The sequence below is a fragment of the Rhinatrema bivittatum genome, chromosome 7 (assembly GCF_901001135.1).
Source record: "Rhinatrema bivittatum chromosome 7, aRhiBiv1.1, whole genome shotgun sequence".
In the NCBI taxonomy this organism is placed as follows: Eukaryota; Metazoa; Chordata; class Amphibia; order Gymnophiona; family Rhinatrematidae; genus Rhinatrema; species Rhinatrema bivittatum.
In genome coordinates this window covers 202,895,065-202,917,022 of record NC_042621.1, presented here as the reverse complement: position 1 = coordinate 202,917,022, position 21,958 = coordinate 202,895,065, and the positions used below count along the sequence as shown (strand labels likewise).

Here is a 21,958-nt window from a genome sequence, read left to right as displayed (position 1 = left end):
ATAGGTGAGAAGGATTGCTGTAGGCTTCAAAGGAAAGAATTTGCATTGGCCTGTTTGTCTCTAATAACAAAGGTACTGCCAAGTAACTCACCTCACCATTTGCCTTTAGGGGCATTAGCCACCCTCTGTAAACCACTGGGTAGGAGGTATCATCCTGTGGCTGACATTGACGGATTACTATTGTATATGTATATATATCGATATAAATATAGATATGTAAACTTGTGTCAGTCAGTCAGTCACACTGTCAAGTCTGTCTGTGACCACTAGGCAGTGCCTGAAACAGTGGCAGGTGCACTGTGCAAAGACAATATGCTTTGTCTGTAAAGCATTGTCACAAAAACACACAGGCACACACACACAAATGTAATCACCCACACAGGCACACACACAGGCTGTTATTGACCAGACAACCTGAGAAACACTGGTTAATATTCATTAATATTCCCTGTCTGCACAGGCTCCTCCTTCACGGGCATACCCAGACAGGCACAGCCACCCACACGCATAAGCACCCACAAACACAAGCTGTTATAGACAATTAGAAAATACTGGCAATTTGAAAGAGGGATTTCATAAGATAGATATTGATAATAGATAATGCTAATTTTCATATCTTCAGTGTATGCTAGTGAAGGAAGTTCGGTTCTCTTCAGTAAGGGGGCTACTAGATCTTCAGGAAACATGGGCGTGAGGAGGGTTTCATGAGTTTTATAATACCATGTGCGTTTGCCCGCCAGCAAAATTAAAAATACAGATAAGAAAAATGGTGAAGACTTCAGTAATATAAGGAACGAATTAAAAAACATACTGTACCGTTATTAGAAAAAACAAGGTACTGAAACCCGACTGAACCACACACCCGTCCCAACCTAAACCCCAGAGTTATAGTATATTCGGGAAGCTCAGCAACTTCCAGCCAGGCCTGAGTGGTCACCCCGCGGTTTGGACAGCCGTGAGCACATGCCCTCACGCGCAACGGCGGCACGAGATTTACTTTGGGTTTAGCTTTATTGTAGGGCACCACGTGATCTGTAATCCGGGCACTTCCCCCTTCCTCCCAATCCGCAATCGAGTAGCTGACACGCTAGGCGAGTGGTGAGCGTTGCAAGAAGTGGCGTATGTGGTATAAATTTATGCAGCCCAACGGGCAGCATATGGCAGAAGCACACGCCTTGGGTAGAACTTGCCAATAACTTCAGGTAGAAGCTCTTTGACGCTGCCTAATGCTGGCTCTAGTTTGTTGGCGTAGGGTTCCTGATGCCAGTGTCGTTTAGGGTTTAGATTATTTTTCTTCTTAGCGATAGATTTACTTTGAAGGGTTTTGTTTTGGGTTGGGTTTTTTTTTTTTTTAGGGGGGGGGAGGGGGCTGCGGGAAGGTGGTTGCTGGTTTCACTTCAGGCTTTGTGTGACATTCCTGCTATGGGTTTCAGTCTAATATTAGTTGTTTATTAGGGTTTGGGGTTCCGGGTATTGGGTTTCGTTTAGGAGCTGGATGGATCCTGTTACGGGTTTCGGATTTGTTTTTAGCATACGTTTCAATTTCTTAAAATCGGATACGGGTTGCAGGATCTGGAGGCAAGTTTGAGACTGGTATTTGGTACCGGGGTTAGTTATTGGGTTTCTCTTTATTTTGCCCTTTTGGTAACCGCCTTCCTGTCAGATAAAAGGGTATAATCTCGAGTGCAGGAGATACTTCTGTAAGAAAGGTGCAGTAGGGGAGAAATAAACTGTTATAAATCACACTAAACGTGCAAATAAACAAAGAATAACAGGAAAATGGCGGTAAATGATTGAGTGAAGAATATTGGATCTTATAAAAGCAGAAATAAGAGTCAGACTAGGTTGAATGCAGCCTATTCTAGACGTTTCTATTAATGTTAGCTGATTATCCTGGTGAAAAAATTGTCTAGATATATATATATATATATATATATATATATATATATATATATAAAATCTACAGAGAGAAAAATTTCCATTGCTCTAGTTCAATGTATTTACATGTAAGCTTAAAGCATATCCCTTTTTTACGCCGACTTCCCTAGTACAATCTATCCAAGGCTGGCCAGCGACTCAAATGGCGAAGAGCCTCAGAACCACCATGAAACAGTGCAAGTCTCTGTCCTGCTACAGTAAGAGGAAACGTGCAGCTAACGGGGACTGTAGCACCCAAAGCCTTCTCCCGCCCTCCTTTATCCACGGTTGATTGGCTCCTGCTGGCAGGTGCAAACCGCCTCCTCCCTCCAGGAATGAATCCGGAGCTTTTTATCCTCTGTTCGCGTCCTCTCCCCAGGCGCCAGCCAGGACCCGGTCCCTCCTCAGCTGCTTCCCCCCCCCCCCGGCATTAGAGATGGAACTATTTGGTTGTGAAGAGCCAGGCTGTAGCCCGCGGGGCCCCTCCCTTATATAACCTCCGGCAGATAACGTGACCGTAGAGAGCCGCTGCAAGGAGCTGGTGATGGGAGTGGGTGCGGCATTACCTACAGCGCTGTAGTTCTGCCGTGTTGTTTGTGTGCGTGAAGCAACGCAATCCCTTGCACAATGAGAAGAAAATATCATTACAGCGCCATGCGTTCCGCCTGAGAGAACCCTGGAACCCCCCCCCCCTCCTCCCCTCCCCTGCATTCTCCAGCCTTGCGATCGCCGGAGTTTGCTTCTCGCCGAGCTCCCTCCCTTTCGTCTCCCGTTGCCCCTGCATCACTGCAGCGACAAATCGGCGGCGTGGTGTGTGTGCTCAGTGACGGCGAGCGTTGACGCTGCCTTCCCCGAAGCACTGAAAGGGAACAGTGACTGCCTGCCTCGCTCAGCCAGGAAGAAAGGCAGAGCGAAGCCGTCTGTCACCTCAGCCCTCCGCGGCAAGAAGAAGAAAAGGGGACATGGAGGTGCCACGTCTGAGCCACATAAGTAGCCCGACCAGCCCTTGCGAAGATGTGATCAAGAATCTGAACTTGGAAGCTATTCAGTTGTGCGATAGGGATGGTAAGGGCGACATCTCTAATCTTTAAACGTGCTGCTGTTTTCTGGATTATGTAGGAAATTCTTTCTGCTACTCCCGTACACTGCTTTGTTATTCTGATGTTATTTGCAGGTGCAGACATTGCCCTTGTTCCTTTCGGCACAAAGGAGAACAGGAAAAAATACCGTATGACTGATCCGTCACGCCATTGTATTCTATAGTGTTTAATCTGAATGTGTTGCCCGGGTATTGATTATTCTGGTGTTTGCTCAGTACACATTTTTTAAATAATTTGTATTAGTTTTCCATTGTAGGTAATGGAATACAGGTAAACTATGTAGACACTGCGTTTATTGATTGTGCTAAGTTTATGGATAATTATTTTTTACATCGTTATGTTGATGGCAGTACTTGTACGGAAATATGCAGAATCATCACACGTTTAGTTTTTATTAGTTGTATGGATACTTGTTGCTAAGTCTTTTTTATGATTGTAATATCCTACATCATGAACATAATACAGTCTTTCTTATAAAAGAGAGGGGGCGGGGATGTAAAGGGGAGGGGTAAAATGCATATTTCAGCACCATGGACAGATAGAACCTTCATGATTCTGGGCAGTGGTTCAAAAATGAGCATCTGCACTAAACTGGTCTGATAACTGATACAGAAGACAAATTATGCAACACATTTTGGGCAAGATATATTAAGCACGTTTGCCATGACGTAGACTGGTACAACTTCTGTTTTTTGAGCATTAATGTTAAGTATTTTGTTCTGTAGACAAAGTAACAACTTTAATACTTACTATTGTGCCAGAATTGATATGGATTTTGAATTCAACTTTAGTATGTAGCTAACTAAATAGAAAATATCTACTGTCAGCCAAATAAGATTTTGTTTTATAGTACATATATAAGGTGAGATGGTTATCTGATTTGTAATACTTCAGACAAATATTTGAGTGGCTTTATTGTAAAACAAATTAAAAAATTCTATATGAAATATGTTAACTCATGTTGGGACAACCACGACTAGCAAATCCTACCTCGTGTTCATATTTGCTACAGTCAGCTGTACAAAAATAGATGATAATCTGATTTCAAAGTGATAATTTAGTCAGTCAGTGTTTCACAACCAGTGTACCATGCTGTGCCTTCAGACCTGATTAGGTGTGCCATGGAAAAGTCACCACTCCCATATGCTTGGGTCCAGACCTGCACCTGGGCTTTGCTCTCAGCACTTCATAGCAACAATAGACAGCAGCATCTTTCTGAGAACATGTGTAATTGCACATGCCTCTTTCTCATAGCTACATTATGAGCCCCAGAGTGTGATAATTAATGTGCAGCATGCAATGCATAGATATCTGGGCCCTATTTTGTGCAAAGCACCTCATCTTTCCCATCCTGAGTTTCCTCTTTTGAGACCTTCCAGCTTCTGTCTTATCTCCAGGCTGAGTGAATCAGGGAGAGTATGCACTAAGTGCTGGATGTGACTTATTTTGAGTGTTGGGAGCAGCAGCAGTGGAGGAGCTCTGGCAGTCACATGCAGCAGCCAAGGTTACTAATCAAGCTGGTTGCCTGCTCCACAATGATTCCTCCCTTCTCCTGCACTTGTATATTGAGAGAACTGGTTTATTGTGACAGGTATGCATGTATGTGTGTATGTCTCTGCCCTCACTCTCTCCATTTTTTTTTAATTGACAGAGACTGCATTTCTTTTGGCCTTATGAATCTTCTCAATGTCTGCACTGCCTGTTTCATGAACGTTGGTGTGCCACACAAAATGTTTGCTAATGTAGGTGTGCCTACAGTAGGAAATACTGTAGTTAGCCTCCATATTTACAGTAAAATGTTCTCATCATTGGCTGATTCAGGATTAAATAATTTTCTTTTCCAGTTCTCAATATTCATTAGTGTAAAAACATTGAAATATTTTACTACCTTTTTAAATTTTCAGTCTTTTTTTTTGTTTCTTTTAGTTATCTATAGAGGATGCATATACATTTAAAGCAAACAGAATTTTTCATAAAGTTCATAATTTTCAGGTTTAATTGTGATAATATTTAGCTTAATTATTTGTAGACTTGACTGTTTTAGCTAAGGCATTTCTGTGGATAAAATTAATGGAAACCAATCAATTATAGTCAGAAAATGTCAATACTATGAATTCAGTAAGATTTGATTTGATATTTAAATCATTTGTGAGATTATACTGGATTTTAAGTTTTCTACCAGCATTATAAACATGGATGTTTTTGTATTAATACCACTAATCTGAGTAGTCCTAGTTTGAAATACATGTGGATATGGGAATAGGAAATGTATTTAATATTGCTTGGAAAACTAATTATATGCACATGGAGTAGTACACAGCAAGAGTGAAACTGATATGCATGAATAGGTAAAGGAGCATGCCATATTAGAATAAATGGAGTAATTGCACATTTTCATAGTGGGGTGTGTATATATGGTATATATGTGTTGCAGTTGGACCCTGCTGGAGAGATAGTGGACCCTTGGGCCGGCCTACCTAGGGTGACAGGGTAGGCCAGGGGGCGGAGCCACAAGCAGGAGGTGTTCACCCGGGAACCAGGGACCCCCCGGGAGGAGCCCATAGGGCACCGGGTCCTCGGGACTTGGAATAGAGGCAGAAAGTCCAGGGGCTGAGATAGGCTTAGACCGGGACCAGAGCAGACAGGAAGGATAGGAAGTCCAAGGTACCCGGGAAGCAGGGGACTGGCTGTACAGGGCCGAGGGCCGGCTGAAGGCAGGGCAGCGGGCGGCAGCGGAGTCTGTAGCAAACCGGAGGCTGAAGCAGGCTGTAGGCTGAAGCGGGGTCGGTAGCAAACCGGAGGCTGAAGCAGGCTGTAGGCTGAAGCGGAGTCGGTAGCAAACCGGAGGCTGAAGCAGGCTGTAGGCTGAAGCGGAAGCAGGCCAGGGTCAGAGGCTGGCTGCAGGCTGAAGCGGAGTCAGAGGCAAACCGGAGTCGGAGGCAGGCAGCAGGCAGAAGCGGAGTCAGAGGCAAACCGGAGTCGGAGGCAGGCAGCAGGCAGAAGCGGAGTCAGAAGCAAGTCGGAGGCAGGCAGCAGGCTGAAGCGGAGTCGGAAGCAAACCGGAGTCAGAAGCAGGAAACGTGGAGATCACCAGGAACGCAACTAAGAACAACTATAGAGTTGTGAACCTTGTTGCAAGGCGATGAGAGAGAGTTTGAGCGCCGGTTATATCGGGACTTGGGCGTGACGTCAGCAGCATGGGCGGGGCCAGGCTTCCGGGAGTTGAGCGCTCAAGACGGGCGTCCTCGCGCACGCGCAAGACTGACGAGAAGCAGGCACGTAATGGCGGCCGCCACGTGGAGTGAGAGAAGCCCCCGGGGTCCAGAGCGGGCGGAATGCGGTGGTTCCTGAAGCGGAGGTAGGCGGGTTTGAGCCCTAAGTGGAGGGAAGCGGTAGAGACCACAACAGTACCACCCCCTTTACGGCCCCTCTTGAGAGGACCGGGTTTCTCCGGGTGGTCACGGTGGAACTGCTGCAACAAGGACTTGTCCAGGATGTTGCGGCTGGGTTCCCAGGTGTTGTCCTCATCGCCGCATCCCTTCCATGAGAGTAGATATTCCCACCTGCAGTTGTAGAAGCGAACATCCAGGACCTCGCGTACCTGGTAAGTGGGATCATCGTCGATGGCAGTAGAAGAAGGATCCAGAGGTTTTCGGTGATAGCGAGAGAGGACTACGGGCTTAAGCAAGGATACGTGGAAAACATTGTGGACTCGAAGAGAGGACGGCAACCTCAGCCGATACGAGACTGACCCCACTCTTTCGGCGACCTGGAATGGCCCACAGAATCTGGGCGCGAATCTTCGTGAGGGGAGACGGAGACGAATGTTTTTGGTGCTAAGCCAGACCCGGTCTCCTGGTTGATAGGAAGGCGCCGGTCGTCGGTGGCGGTCAGCCGCCTGTTTGGCGGAAGAGGCTGAGCGGAGCAGTTTGTTTTGGGTCTTCTGCCACAAGGTCTGTAGCTGGCGCGCCGTTAACTGGGCGGCTGGAGAGGTGCTGGAGATAGCAATGGGAAGCGGAGGTCTCAGCTGTTTCCCGTAGACTAGCTGGAATGGTGAGAGCTCGGTGGCAGCATGAGCTTGATTGTTATAGGCAAACTCGGCCCAGGGCAGTAGTTCTGACCAGTTGTCTTGCTTTTCATTGGTGAAGGCTCGAAGGTAGGTTTTCAGAGACCGATTCATCCTTTCGGACTGTCCGTTACTCTGCGGGTGGAAAGTTGTGGAGAAGCTGAGCTTTACCTTGAAGCACTTGCAGAGAGCCCTCCAGTAGCGTGCAACAAACTGGGGTCCCCGGTCGGAAACGATGTCTTGCGGGAGGCCGTGTAGCCTGAAAATATGCTGAGCAAAGAGGAGAGCTAGTTCGGGTGCAGAGGGTAACTTGGTCAACGGAACAAGGTGCACCATCTTAGAGAAGCAGTCGACGGTAACCCAGATAACCGTTTGACCGCGAGACAGGGGCAAGTCCACCATGAAGTCTGTAGCTAGATGGGTCCAGGGCTCTGTGGGGACTGGCAGAGGCTGTAGGAGACCGCACGGGGGTCCAGGACTGGGCTTTTGACAGGCACAGGTGGGGCAGGAACTAACGTAGGTGCGCACATCTTGTCGCATTTTGGGCCACCAGTAGAAGCGGTTAAGGAGTTCAGGGGTTCTCTCGCGTCCTGCGTGCCCTCCAGTGAGGGAGTCATGAGCCCAGCGTAGTGTCTTTAAACGGTCTCGTCGGGGAACCACGGTCCTATCTTGGGAGAGGACCTTCAGGGCGGACAGGCGAACGTTACTAGGGTCGAGGATATACTGTGGAGGTTCTTGGTCTTCTTCGGATAAGGAGGTCCGAGAGAGAGCATCAGCTCGGAGATTCTTGGCCGCCGGTCGGTACTGTAAAACAAAATCAAAGCGACTGAAGAACAGGGCTTGGCGAGGGTTTAATTGTTGAGCCTGGGACAAAAACTCTAAGTTTTTGTGATCCGTATATACGGTGGTCGTGTGTCGGGCCCCCTCGAGCCATTGCCTCCATTCTTCAAAGGCGAGTTTGATCGCCAGCAGCTCCTTGTCGCCGATGGAGTAATTAGTCTCGGCGGGGGAGAACTTCCTGGAGAAGTAAGAACATGGCAGGAGCTGTCCGGACTCGGAGTGTTGACTGAGGACCGCTCCGACGGCAATGCTGGAGGCATCGACCTTGACGATGAAAGGTCTGGCTGGATCGGGATGACGGAGACAGGTGTCCATGAGGAACGCCTCTTTCAAGTCGGTGAAAGCTGTGACCGCAGCGTCAGGCCAGTTCTTGGCGTCGGCTCCCTTGCGGGTCAGGGCAGTAAGGGGAGCGACCCGATGCGAGTACTGTGGAATAAAATGTCTATAAAAGTTAGCGAAGCCCAAGAATCTCTGGAGGGCCTTGAGACCCTTGGGTTGAGGCCATCTAGTTATGGCGGCTACTTTTTCGGGGTCCATTCGGAATCCTGTGGAGGAGATGATATACCCGAGGAAGGGCAGGGCCTCAGCTTCGAAAACGCATTTTTCAAGCTTGGCGTACAGGTGATTGTCTCGGAGAGCCTGCAGGACTTGTGCGACGTGGCGACGGTGAGTCTTCAGATCCTTTGAATAGGGTTTGAATAGGGACCAACATTTGTTAATCAAGGGAGCAGTGAGTCACTCAGGCTGAATAACTGAAGTTAGACTGTTTGTATTTAGGGTCTTAGGTAGAAAGCTTAAATCCAGAACCTCCAGGGTAGCATTCTCTGAAATGCTCCCTGTTCCACGCGCAGGTCACCAGAGGCAGGCAGAGCTCCAGAATCTCAATGCGTGGATGAGACGATGGTGCAAGGAAGAGGGATTCAGTTTTGTTAGGAACTGGGGAACCTTTTGGGGAAGGGGGAGTCTCTTCCGAAGGGATGGGCTCCACCTTAACCAGGGTGGAACCAGACTGCTGGCGCTAACCTTTAAAAAGGAGATAGAGCAGCTTTTAAACTAGAACAAAGGGGAAAGCCGACAGTCGCTCAGCAGTGCATGGTTTGGAGAGAAGTATCTTCAAAGGATACTAAAGATGCATTAGAATTAGGGCATCCTGACAGTGTGGTTCCAATAATTAGAAAAATAGTCCAAGTGCCTTTAACTAAAAACTCACCTGAGCTAAAAAATTCTAACTTATCCCTATCAATTAAAAAGCAGAATGAAAATACAAACAAAAAACAAACTTTGAAATGTCTGTATGCTAATGCCAGAAGTCTAAGAAGTAAGATGGGAGAATTAGAATGTATAGCAGTGAATGATGACATAGACTTAATTGGCATCTCAGAGACATGGTGGAAAGAGGATAACCAATGGGACAGTGCTATACCGGGGTACAAATTATATCGCAATGACAGAGAGGAGCACCCGGGAGGAGGTGTGGCGCTTTATGTCCGGGATGGCATAGAGTCCAACAGGATAAACATCCTATATGAGACTAAATACAAAATTGAATCTTTATGGGTAGAAATCCCTTGTGTGTCGGGGAAGACTATAGTGATAGGGGTATACTACCGTCCACCTGGTCAAGATGGTGAGACGGACAGTGAAATGGTAAGAGAAATTAGGGAGGCTAACCAAATTGGTAGTGCGGTAATAATGGGAGACTTCAATTACCCCAATATTGACTGGGTAAATGTATCATCGGGACACGCTAGAGAGATAATGTTCCTGGATGGAATAAATGATAGTTTTATGGAGCAATTGGTTCAGGAACCGACGAGAGAGGGAGCGATTTTAGATCTAATTCTCAGTGGAGCACAGGACTTGGTGAGAGAGGTAATGGTGGTAGGACCACTTGGCAATAGTGATCATAATATGATCAAATTTGATTTAATGACTGGAAGAGGAACAGTGTGCAAATCCAAGGCTCTCGTGCTAAACTTTCAAAAGGGAAACTTTGATAAAATGAGAAAAATTGTTAGAAAAAAACTGAAAGGAGCAGCTACTAAAGTAAAAAATGTCCAAGAGGCATGGTCATTGTTAAAAAATACCATTCTAGAAGCACAGTCTAGATGTATTCCACACATTATGAAAGGTGGAAAGAAGGCAAAATGATTACCAGTATGGTTAAAAGGGGAGGTGAAAGAAGCTATTTTAGCCAAAAGATTTTCATTCAAAAATTGGAAGAAGGAACCAACAGAAGAAAATAGGATAAAGACATTGATAAGACAGGCTAAGAGAGAATTTAAAAAGAAGTTGGCTGTAGAGGCAAAAACTCATAGTAAAAAGTTTTTAAAATATATCCGAAGCAGAAAGCCTGTGAGGGAGTCAGTTGGACCGTTAGATGATCGAGGGGTTAAAGGGGCACTTAGAGAAGATAAGGCCATCACGGAAAGATTAAATGATTTCTTTGCTTCGGTGTTTACTGAAGAGGATGTTGGGGAGGTACCCGTAATGGAGAAGGTTTTCATGGGTAATGATTCAGATGGACTGAATCAAATCACGGTGAACCTAGAAGATGTAGTAGGCCTGATTGACAAACTGAAGAGTAGTAAATCACCTGGACCAGATGGTATATAACCCAGAGTTCTGAAGGAACTAAAAAATGAAATTTCAGACCTGTTAGTAAAAATTTATAACCTCTCATTAAAATCATCCATTGTACCTGAAGACTGGAGGATAGCAAATGTAACCCCAATATTTAAAAAGGGCTCCAGGGGCGATCCGGGAAACTACAGACCGGTTAGCCTGACTTCAGTGCCAGGGAAAATAGTGGAAAGTGTTCTAAACATCAAAATCACAGAACATATAGAAAGACATGGTTTAATGGAACAAAGTCAGCATGGCTTTACCCAAGGCAAGTCTTGCCTCACAAATCTGCTTCACTTTTTTGAAGGAGTTAACAAACATGTGGATAAAGGTGAACCAGTAGATGTAGTATACTTGGATTTTCAGAAGGCGTTTGACAAAGTTCCTCATGAGAGGCTTCTAGGAAAAGTAAAAAGTCATGGGATAGGTGGCGATGTCCTTTCGAGGATTGCAAACTGGCTAAAAGACAGGAAACAGAGTAGGATTAAATGGACAATTTTCTCAGTGGAAGGGAGTGGACAGTGGAGTGCCTCAGGGATCTTTATTGGGACCCTTACTTTTCAATATATTTATAAATGATCTGGAAAGAAATACGACGAGTGAGATAATCACAGTTGCAGCTGACACAAAATTGTTCAGAGTAGTTAAATCACAAGCAGATTGTGATAAATTGCAGGAAGACCTTGTGAGACTGGAAAATTGGGCATCCAAATGGCAGATGAAATTTAATGTGGATAAGTGCAAGGTGATGCATATAAGGAAAAATAACCCATGCTATAATTACACAATGTTGGGTTCCATATTAGGTGCTACAACCCAAGAAAGAGATCTAGGCGTCATAGTGGATAACACATTGAAATCGTCGGTTCAGTGTGCTGCGGCAGTCAAAAAAGCAAACAGAATGTTGGGAATTATTAGGAAGGGAATGGTGAATTAAATGGAAAATGTCATAATGCCTCTGTATCGCTCCATGGTGAAGACCGCACCTTGAATACTGTGTACAATTCTGGTCGCCGCATCTCAAAAAAGATATAATTGCGATGGAGAAGGTACAGAGAAGGGCTACCAAAATGATAAAGGGAATGGAACAGCTTCCCTATGAGGAAAGACTAAAGAGGTTAGGACGTTTCAGCTTGGAGAAGAGACGGCTGAGGGGGGATATGATAGAGATGTTTAAAATTATGAGAGGTCTAGAACGAGTAGATGTGAATCGGTTATTTACTCTTTCAGATAATAGAAAGACTAGGGGGCACTCCATGAAGTTAGCAAGGGGCACATTTAAAACTAATCGGAGAAAGTTCTTTTTTACTCAACGCACAATTAAACTCTGGAATTTGTTGCCAGAGGATGTGGTTAGTGCAGTTAGTATAGCTGTGTTTAAAAAAGGATTGGATAAGTTCTTGGAGGTGTGAAGCCCATTACCTGCTATTAAGTTCACTTAGGGGTAGATTTTAAAAGAAGCGCGATCAGCCTACTTTTGCTTGCGCATCAGACTCAAGCAAAAGTACGCTGGATTTTAGTAGATGCGCGCGGAGCCACGCGTATCCACTAAAATCCTGGATCGGCGCGTGCAAGGCTATCGATTTTGTATAGCCTGCGCGCGCCGAGCCGCGCTGCCTCCCCCCGTTCCCTCCAAGGCCGCTCCGAAATCGGAGCAGCCTCGGAGGGAACTTTCCTTTGCCCTCCCCTCACCTTACCCTCCCTTCCCCTACCTAACCCACCCACCCGGCCCTGTCTACACCCCCCCCTTACCTTTGTCGGGGGATTTACGCCTCCCGGAGGGAGACGTAAATCGCCGCGCGCCAGCGGGCCTGCTGCGCGCCGGGCCGCGACCTGGGGGCGGGTACGGAGGGCGCGGCCACGCCCCCGGGCCGTAGCCACGCCCCCGTACCCGCCCCCAAAACGCTGCCGACACGCCCCCGGAACGCCGCGACGACCGGGCCCGCCCCCCGACACGCCCCCCTCCGAGAACCCCGGGACTTACGCGAGTCCCGGGGCTCTGCGCGCGCCGGAAGGCCTATGTAAAATAGGCTTCCCGGCGCGCAGGGCCCTGCTCGCGTAAATCCGCCCGGTTTTGGGCGGATTTACGCGAGCAGGGCTCTGAAAATCCGCCCCCTAGAGAATAGCCACTGCCATTAGCAATGATAACATGGAATAGACTTAACTTTTGGTTACTTGCCAGGTTCTTATGTCCTGGATTGTCCACTGTTGGAAACAGGATGCTGGGCTTGATGGACCCTTGGTCTGACCCAGTATGGCATTTTCTAATGTTCTTATGTTCTCATACTTCTTCAACATCCATTGCAGCCTGTCGTATTGCATGGCTATGAGGTAGCAGTATGAAAGAAGATGTACATGATGAAAAGCTGGCAGACCTACCATATCTAGGTGACAGTTTGGCCTCCCAGATCGAGGAGCAAAATGTCACTTTGCAATCATTGTCAATGTCTTCGGAGACCCCTGGAATGTCTAAAATATACTGTTCCCAGTACAGAAAAGTGTTCTACCAGCGGAAGCTGTACAAGCAGCTTCTGCTGTATTGGATGCAGTTGTATCAACAGCCCCAGTTTCAGGCACAGACAGTGCAGCTCTGCGGCCATCAGAGAGACTACAGACAGCAAAAGCAGGTGCAACAATCTGCTTCCAAGTCTCAACAATCTTTTTGAAACAGGAACAGCCACAGGCCCACCTTTTAGTAGGGGAAGACTCTTCTATTTTTATCCAGTATTGGGGCAAATAACAACAGATCGGTTCTCAGGGCTGCCATTTGGGTTTCACCAGTTTTCCCATCAGGTCGTCTTCCACAGGCCTCCTTTCAAATAGCCTTTTTGAATCAAGAGGTACACAAGCTAATGGAGTAGAAGGCCATTCAAGTAGTACAGGAGGACCGAGTCAACACCAGCTACTACTCACGGTACTTCCTGATTCCAAAGCGATGAGGGAGCCTTCGTCCCATCCTGGACCTCAGATCTTCAACAAGCACCTTCGGAAAGAAAAGTTCCAGATGACTTTGCTCAAGTCCATTTTACTCTTTATTCAACCTGATGATTGTATGTATTCTCTCTGGATCTGAAGGATGTATATACTCTCATCCTGATCCACTGGTCATGTTCACAATACCTTTGCTTCCAGATGGATTCCAGACACTACCAGTACAAAGTACTTCTATTTGGCCTCTCATCTCTGCCCCTATAGTCTTCACAAAATGCCTAGTAGTGGCTGTGGCTAACCTACGTCGAGAGGGGGTACATCTTTTTCCCTATCAGGATGACTGGCTCATAATTTCTCCAAACCCGATTGCCCGACAGAAGGACCTATGGGCAACAATTCAATGCCTGGAAAATTTAGGATTCCTGATAAACTATGTGAAGTCTCTACTCCAACTTGACTCAGGCGATGCAATTTATAAGGGCTAAGAGACTCCATTCAGTCAAGATTTCTTTACCAGAGGACAGTGTCCAAAAGGTTTGTCAATTGAGTCTTCAATTATTGCGACTAGCAACAACGATAGTGTGTCGAGTACTAATGATATTGGAATATATGGCAGTGGCTATTCATGTCATGTCCCATACTTGTCTCCACATGCATCAACTACAATGGGGACTAAAGAGTCGATGGTCACAATGTCTTCCATTCTAGGAGAGAGAATCAGAGATGGGGGAAGTTTCGAGATATAGAAGGGAGAGGGAGGTTGGATCAGGAGATTGTATAGAGAATCTAAGATCTGGGGGAGGAAGGATCTGGGTTGGGGGAACAAGATGTTCCTCCTTAATTGTCCTCTCTCCTGTTCCCCCTCACATCCCAACCCCCAATACCATGTGTCCTCTTTGACTTCCCAAATACGCCTTGTTTCATATTTCCCTCCCCCCATCGCAATCCCTCCTCAATCTCATGTGTCCTCCCTAACATACTTTCAATCCACTGTGCCCTCTTTTTCACACTCCCCCAAGCTGACCCCCTTTCTCTGTCACCCCCCAAACCAGTCCCCCCTTTCTCTTTCTCCCTCTCTCTCTCTCATGCCACCCTCCCCCAATCCCTTCTCTCACACATGCACATCTTCCCCTCACCCTCATGCTGTTCAGACCTGCAGAAGGAAATATTGAGTGGTTGTGCCTTAGGCCACCTCCTCTCCATTCTGCCCACCCCCGACCTGGTTCAACTCTCCATTCCCCACGTTTTGTGGATGACCCAGAAATTCTACAGCCAGTGACAGATTTTGCAGCCCTTGCCATGGCCAAGGAATTGCAAGAGATCAGGGGCCCTGATTAAAGGTACTTTATGTAGCATGAATACATTGGTAAGAACCTATGAACTCTCTGTCACTCAAATTATTGTAAACATATATCATTCATTGTCCTTCAGCATATCATACATACAAAACTTCCATTTGCATTGTATCACTAATATCTTTTATACCATACATAGTACAACATGAAACAGGTTCTGTGAGACATGGCATCTTGCACTAGCTATACAAACAGTATAGAGTGTTTATTTACAGGAAAAATAAGAATCAAAAGAAACAAAACTACACATTTTCCTCAAGGGGATGGCGATGAGTTATGGTTGGCTTGCTCTCTGCCATTCCTGTACCTGCTGGAGCTGAGGGAAGCTGGAATGATCCCTCTTCCTACTGCAGAAGCAGCACGTTGCTTGGACGGAAAAGAAAACCAGAAAATATTTAGTACCTAAATCTCTCCTTCAATTATTCCTAAGCACCTACAGTTGACCTCTTTCATATCAGGTGTACAGTTAAAGGAAAAAAAGCAGATGAAGAGAGTAGCTGAGAAAGGAAACAGTAACACAGCAAAGATTCACAGAAAAATATCTCTTTTCCCTTCTCCTCCTTCTTGGTCCCCCTTCTTCCTTTCTGTGATTCTTCCTACTACTTCCATCTTTTTCCCTTGATTCTAGACACTTTCCTTCTCACCCCCATTCTCCATCCAGGTACTTTCCCTTCGACTCCTCCTTCCTTCAGCTTCTTCCTCTCTCTCCAGGCACTCTACTGCCCTCTCCACTTTGTGCCCATCTTCTTCTCCCTTCAGTCTCTCTCCTTTTGTGAAAACCAAATATAGATGATGGTTCAGAAATAGAATCAGTCTTGGACTTCAGTGGAACCTGCTCTCTCGCATCCTTTGCCTGGGTCTTGCCTGAAGTGTTGGCAGCTGGCTTATGTCTTCCTAGCCTGGGCCTTGCCAATGGTGGCATTTCCGTGCTAGTGCTAAATTTCATTTATTTATTTATTTAACATTTTTATATACCGAAATTCTTGTAGCAATGTTACATATCATTTCGGTTTACATTATAACATTAACATGCATGTAAGAATGCGGTTACATCGAACAGGGAAATAAACTTGGAACAAGGAACTGGGGAATAAATTACAACGAATAAATAATGTAGTGCGAGTTCTTCGGCGAAGTTAAGACTAACCTGGCTAAATATCTAGGTGCTAATTGGATTCAATAGTCACGGTACATGGAACACCTAATTGGATAGATGAGGCGGCGATTATTGGTATAGATTAAAAGCTTGTTCGAATAGCCAAGTTTTGAGTCTCTTTTTAAATGTGATTGGGCAAGGTTCCTTCCGGAGTTCTGGTGGTAGTGAGTTCCATTGCGCGGGGCCCGCTGTGGATAGAGATCGTTTATTTAATGAGGTTTTGATAGGCGGGGCGAGGATTTTATATTTATATATTTTATATTTATATATTATATTTATATTTAAGTATTTATATTTAAGTATTTTAATTTTAAGTAGTAACTGACATGGCATCCAGGAGTTTTCCAGCTCTGCATATAACCATGGTATATGTGTAAAAGTGCACTTGGAAATTATGCTTTTCTAATGATTTCACTGCGAAAGTGATATTAGAAACAAATATCATTACTCAGTCCTATGTATACAGATGTGTCATCTCATTTGTGAACGACATGGTTAGTTACTGGTGTTGTGAACCTGCCCGCGACGAGCGCGCACAGGCCCCCTACCTGTCGTGGCCAGATGGGCTGCTGGCGCTGCTTCCTCCGCGGCAGTCGTGCCGCTGTGTCCAGGCTCCTCCCCAGCCGCCTCCTGCCCTGCGCGGCAGGGCTGAGTCACCGGGAGCCTCTCTCCACGGCTGGGACCGCCGCTGCCACTCCTCCTCTGCCCGACGAGTCTCTTCACGGCTGGAGCCACTCCTGGGGTCCTCACTTGGCAGGGAAGCTATCCCTGCCAGTGCCTGCAGCCTGCCTGCTCTTCCTTCAATCTTCGTGGCAGGAAGCCACTCTGTCCTGGGCCCTCCACATGGCAGGGACGCCACCATGTGGCGTCCCTGCCATGTGAGAGCTGGAGAGGGCCTCCTCTCCAGTTCTCCTTAGGCGCGGGCGCACGCCTTTGCTCAGGATTTAAAGGGCCAGCGGCAGGAAAAGGTCCCGTGGCCTTCTTCAGTGATGAGCCCTATAAAAGGGACCCTGTGTCAGTCCAGCTTGGCCTTTGCAAGGAGTTAGACGCTCCTGAATGTTCCTGTCCTTCGCTCCAGGAGTCCTCGTTGTTCCATCGCTTCTTCAAGGTCCTGTGTTCTTCGTTGGAGCTCCTTGTCTTGTCCTTATGTCCACAGTCAGTCTTGATATCTGTCTTCCAGTTCCTGTAGTCCATGATCCAGTCCAGATGTCCGTCTTCCAGTTCTTGTAGTCCGTGATCCAGTCCAGATGTCCGCCTTCCGTTCCTGTAGTCCGTGATCCAGTCCAGATGTCCGCCTTCCGTTCCTGATGTCCGTTATCCGTTCTGATGTCCTGAACCACTGGTTCCTCGTCGCCATCTTTCCTGGCGTGCCATGTCGTGGTCCATGACCAGCCCCACGGGCGGGCTGAGTAGGGCGCCTCATGGTACAAGGCCTTCCTCACAGTTGAGGCGCAAGCCTCCGGGAGACTTCCGCTTGAAGCCTTGTCTCTGGTCTATGGAGTTCCTTGCGTCTGCTCCGTCCATGTTTCAGTCTCTGCTTGAACCTGTGCCGCTCCAGCGTGGTCCGCGACCAGCCAGGCGGCTGTAGGGCGCGCCCCAGTGCAGGCCTCTACAGTTCCTGGGACATGTTCCTCTCACTCGCTCCATTACCTCGTCTGGAGTCTGCTTCAAGTCCAGCATGGTCCGCGACCAGCCCCGTGGGTGGGCTGTGTAGGGCGCGCTGCGTCACAGTCTCAACCCAGCTCTTTGCTCCTGAATCCTCGTCTGCAGTACATTGCTCCTGAATCCTCGTCCAAGTATCTTCGCCTGAACCCTCGTCCAAGTGTTTTTGCCTGAGTCTTTGCCTTCGCCTTCCATGTTCCAAACCCTTCGTTTGCCCCTGGCCTCTGTCCAGCCTGCTGCTTCTTGCCGTTACCCAGCGGCAGGTCCGAAAGGGCTTGGAATGGTTGGAGGACTGTTCAAAGACCACCATTGCGTTGTTGGTCTTTTCAGAGCATGCAGGTCCGCTGGAGGGCCTTCAGTCATCTTTGTCTTCAGTCCAGCCTTGCTCCTGTCCAGCCCATGCTCGGGCATGCCTTGCCTGCCTCGGCACCTCTACGGAGTTCCTCTGGGGTCGAGCCATGGTCCAAGAACACACAAACCCCTGGAAAGTAGAATCGCTCTCCTAGCGCTTCCTAACAACTGGTCCCCAATACATTAGACTGAAATGTACACAGAACAGAAGAGATGCCATTGTGCTTGGTAATATGCTGAATGAGATACAAGCCTGAGAATGGCTGTGATGTCCTATCTAGCTAACAACTTTTTTTCCAAGGCCCTTATGATAATAGGTGTGCAGTATATAATAAAGCTTCAGAGATGGAGATGGCAGAGATGCTTGTGAATCAAATGGCACTCCTTGAGGTACACTACATCTTCTAAAGGAAAATGATCAGCGCAGTGTATATAATATACTTGAAGCACTTTTGTGTTCTTCTTACAGACTTCAACTAACTTCTGTATAACACTTTTTGTTACATCCTTCTGAATATAGAACTGGTTCTGGCATTAGAAAATCAAGATTTGCATTTTTTGTCTCCACTAAATCTAATGGAATAAGGCTGCATTAGTTTGACACATATTTGGTTGAAGGCAGGCTGTGATTAAAGTATGGACAAGGGTTTGGAGCTGCTTCCCCATGTTCAAGCTAATGACATGACAGGAGTTAGCTTGGTGGGCTTCCTCCACTCAGTTTCAGATGTTGGTGATGTCAGAAGAATGACTGAAATTCAGGAAAGGGATAAGATTCAAGTATATTGTGATGAAGCTGAACATGCATTCTGTTTTTCTGAGTGGGGCTGGCCCAGAAACTCAGATGAAGGGTCCCCCTATGAGGTATTTAACAGCATATTTTTATTTGCTAAAGTTAGTGAATAAATTGCTGGAAAATGTAAGTCCTGAATTTGAGAGAATTGACCCAATAATAAAGATGAACTGGCGATGAGGTTGCATACTTTTATTGGGAGTAGAAGGGAAGTAGGATGGGTTGCATACTTGGGACGATGGAATTGAAGGAAAAGTTTGGAGTTGGTTGCATTGAAAGTGGATTTAGTAAGTAATAAAATAAGCTCATTACAAAGGAAATTTTCAGACCTTAAAACTCTCTCAACATACCTACTTTTACATAATATAAAATTTTCATTTTGCTAAACCATGTGGGGGGAACTTTTCACCAAATTGCTTAGCAGCAAGGTTTACATACATGCACTTTAGTATGCACATAACTTGTGAATTTTCAAACGAGAAACCACACAGGAAGTAAAGGTATGCGCGTAGAAAGTACCTGCATATTTTGACCCTCCTGTTTCTGCAGGCAGCAGAATGGGGGTAAAGAAACATGCCTTTTCAACATCACAGCCATTCTCCGGCTTGTGAAATTGAAAATGCAAATTTATCTATGTTGTTTACTCCCCCAATCTAAACATCTCTTTGGGAACACCTTTTTAATCTGGCTAACAGTACACATGTAAAAACTCACACATACTTTTAGTCACTCGGAGGGTTCCATTTTTAATCAGGGGAATCTAGCCAAGAAAGTACTTAGTTATTCAGCTAAATCACTTTAGGATCTAGCTGGGTAATTAAAGTATTACCCAGTGAGATCCATGGAGCTGAAAATTTTCTTCTACTGAGCAAGTAGAAAGCTCCCATGAGGGAGGGTGTGATACTTGACCTGTTGCTCAATAATGGAGATAATGTGTCTGATGTCAGGGTGGGTGCCCAGCTGGGTACCAGTGATCATCAAACAGTATGATTTGATATCACAAATAGGATAAAGAGAAGTCACACAAAGACCTGAGTTTTGAATTTTAAAAACACAGACTTTATCAAAATGGAGATGTACCTGAAGGAAGAATTAGAAGACTGGGAGAAAATGGGGAAGGTGGAACAAGGGTGGGCCAAACTAAGAGGACTATTACAAAGGCAACAAACCTATATGTTAGAAAAGTAAACAAAAGTAAGAGGAATAAGAAACCGATCTGGTTCTTGGAGGAGGTGGCTGAAAAAATAAAGTAAAAAAGAACAGCGTTCAAGAAGTATAAAGGATCCAAAAAAGAGAAACAAAGAAGAATACTTGGTGAAACTGAGGGAAACAAATAAAGAAATTAAGAAATTTAAGTGGAAGAAAGGATTGCCAAAGAGGTAAAGCAAGGTGACAAAACATTTTTCAGATATTTGAGAGAAAGAAGGAAAGTCCGAAGTGGTATAGGGAAAATGAAAGGCGACAAGGAGCAATATGTGGAGAGAGATGAAGAAATGGTGGAAATATTAAACAAATACTTCAGTTTGGTGTTCACTTAAGAAGACCCTGGAGAAGGACCATTGCTGGTGGACAAGAATGTAGATGGGGGTGGAATAGACAAAACTCCTTTTACAGAAGAGAATGTATGGGAAGAGCTAAGAAAACTGAAAGTGGACAAAGCCATGGGGCCGGATGAGGTACATCCCAAGCTACTGAAGGAGCTCAGAGATGTGGTGATCTGTCCACGGAAAAACCTGTTCAATAGATCCCTGGAAATGGGAGTGGTGCTATGAGATTGGAGAAAACCAGTGGTTATTCAGCTTCACAAGCGTGGGAGCAGAGAGGAGGCTGGAAACTACAGATCAGTTAGCCTCAGCTTGATGATGAGAAAATTAATGGGGACTCTTGTGAAGGAAAAGAGTTCACGATCAACAATCTGGTAGGATGCTGGACCCGAGGCAGCATGGATTCACCAGTGGAAGGTCTTGTTAAACAAATCTGATTATTTTTTATTCAGTGACTAGAGAATTGGATTGAAGAAGATCTCTAGTTGTGATTTACTTGCATTTCAGTAAAGCTTTTGATACAGTCCTGTATAGGAAATTAGTGAACAAAATGAGAAGCTTGGGAATGGGCGCCAAGGTAGTGGCATGGATTGCAAACTGGTTGACAGGAGACAGCTTGTAATGGTAAATGGAACTTACTCTGAAGAAAGAACGATGTTACGTGGAGTGCCACAGGGATTGATTTTGGGACCGATTTTGTAAAATATCTTTGTGAATGACATTGCAAAAGGGATAAAAGATAGAATTATCCGCAAATAAAGTTTGTCTAAGTTTCAACGTCTCCCTCTTACTTTCAATGTTACGCATTGTTATTTGTTCCACGTAACGCTCTCATGCGATGTTATTGTTTCATTATAAACCGGTGTGATTTGTATGCTATACAGGAATGTCAGTATATAAAAGTTAAAAATAAATAAAATAAATAAATCTGCAACAAAGTGGACAAGCCTGAAGTAGTAGAGAAAAGGAAAAGTGATTTAAGAAAGCTTGAAAACTGGTTGAGTATTTGGCAGCTGGGATTCAATGCCAAGAAGTGCAGTCATGCAGCTGGTGTGCAATAATCCAGAAGAACTGTCTGTGATGGGGGGTGAAAGATTAATGTGCATGGACTGGGAGAGGGACCTTGGGGTGATAGTGACTGCTAATCTGAAGGCGGCAAGGCAATGTGACAAGGCGATAGCGAAAGCCAGAAAAATGCTGGGATGCATAGTGAGAGGAATAACAAGTTATAAAAAAAAAGAGGTAGCATGCCCTTTTACAGATCTCACCTGGAGTACTGTGTTCAGTATTGGAGCCCGTATCTCAAAAAGGATAGAGAGAGGATGGAGGCAGTCCAAAGAAGGGTGACCAAAATGATAAAGGGTCAGTATCGGAAGACTTATGAGGAGAGGCTGAAGTTAAGCTTTACCATGAGAGTGCCTGTCTGAACTAGGGACGCCTCACTAGACAGGAAATCTGCATTGGTGTTTTTCCTTTCCTCCCTTATATTGTATCTTACAGCTGAAGGGTTGTAGGCCTAAGAACCACCTCATCACACTCGCATTTGACTCATTGTTCCTATTTATCCATAGAAGTGGTGGTTGAGCCATCATGGGTATGAACCACTGTTCTAGCAGATAGT

At 45.8% G+C, this 21,958-nt stretch overlaps 1 protein-coding gene across 2 annotated transcripts in view; it reads left to right on the top strand.

The window, feature by feature from the left end:
* The first annotated feature begins 1,118 nt into the window (after nucleotides 1-1,118).
* PHYHIPL (phytanoyl-CoA 2-hydroxylase interacting protein like) overlaps nucleotides 1,119-21,958 on the top strand; it is a 130,286-nt gene continuing 109,446 nt past the window's right edge. Inside the window, exon 1 of one of the 2 annotated variants that reach the window (XM_029609768.1) lies at nucleotides 1,119-1,202. Coding sequence is in view for 1 of the 2 variants with exons in the window: in XM_029609767.1 (XP_029465627.1) it covers nucleotides 2,880-2,982 (103 nt within the window). In the remaining variant the exon portion in view is untranslated. Of the gene's footprint in view, nucleotides 1,203-2,232; nucleotides 2,983-21,958 lie in introns of those variants that run through there. The other variant, XM_029609767.1, reaches the window with a different exon arrangement.